Source organism: Nannochloropsis gaditana (assembly GCF_000240725.1).
Source record: "Nannochloropsis gaditana CCMP526 unplaced genomic scaffold scaffold1594, whole genome shotgun sequence".
NCBI lineage: Eukaryota > Eustigmatophyceae > Eustigmatales > Monodopsidaceae > Microchloropsis > Microchloropsis gaditana.
Window position 1 is genome coordinate 1 of NW_005802359.1, and position 906 is coordinate 906.

General features: G+C 57.6%; 1 protein-coding gene across 1 annotated transcript; it reads right to left on the reverse strand.

Annotated features, from left to right (window-relative positions):
* Positions 1-58: 58 nt before the first annotated feature.
* On the reverse strand, positions 59-444 carry NGA_0708800 (uncharacterized protein). Its single transcript, XM_005852278.1, has 2 exons — positions 234-444; positions 59-137 (listed from the first exon to the last, which is right to left on the reverse strand). Exons 1-2 carry the CDS (start codon positions 410-412, stop codon positions 98-100), a joined length of 219 nt encoding a protein of 72 aa, XP_005852340.1. The 5' UTR covers positions 413-444; the 3' UTR covers positions 59-97.
* Between the last annotated feature and the right edge of the window lie 462 nt (positions 445-906).

Here is a 906-nt window from a genome sequence, read left to right on the forward strand (position 1 = left end):
CGCGGCGCAGACCTTTCTCCATCAGGCTCTAGGAGGGAGGGAGGGAGGGAGGGTGTTCCCACCTAGAACGACTCGTTCGGGTGGCAAGGCTTGGACCTCAGAGGCTGAAATGGGGGGCGCCAGGTCGGGAAAAGCATCTGAAAAGGCGAAGGAGAGGCCAAAAAGGAGCGAGTGAGGATCGACAGGGATAAAGGAGAAGGAAGACAGGAAGAAGAGACGGGAAAGCATCAAACCGGTGTAGGCTTTGACGGCGGCTTGGGCGGCAGTCCGTCTCTCGTGGGCGGCGTCCATTGTCAGGGGGAGGGGGGAAAAGGGAGGCGAGGGCACGGGGAATCTTTGTCGATGCCTGTGGGACCAAGACAAAGGGAAGGAATGAATGACCGGTAACTCCACAGAACTTCCGTCGGTGCATGTGGAAGAATCTAGGCGCGGTATACTCAGGACAGGGTGCCGGAAGGCCGGGAGGTTAAAACGTTCAACTCGAGACGTGCGGGGAGGGGAGAAAAAGAATCCCATGGGCGGCATGCGGCCGCTCTTAGCTTGGCTTGGGACGCGGCAGGGATTGTGCATGTCCGACTGTCCGTTTGTGGCTTGGCTGTACGTGAAGGCAGGGTCTTAATTATCAACTTTCAGTGTCGGGGGGGTTTGACGAGGCTGACTTGGTCTGATGTTGGCTATATGCGGCAAGGTGACACCTATTCAAATGCCAAAGGCAGACGCTCACTCCGAGGCCTGACACGACACATAGGTGGCTAATCCCTAGCGCGTGCACGGAACACTCGACCAGGACGCGCGTGGAATTTATATATACATATACATCTTCAGCGCGTCAACCCCCCCGTGCAAGTCCCCTCGGCGTATGCCCGCGCCTCGCTTTCTCTCCGCCTTTCCATCATCACGACACGA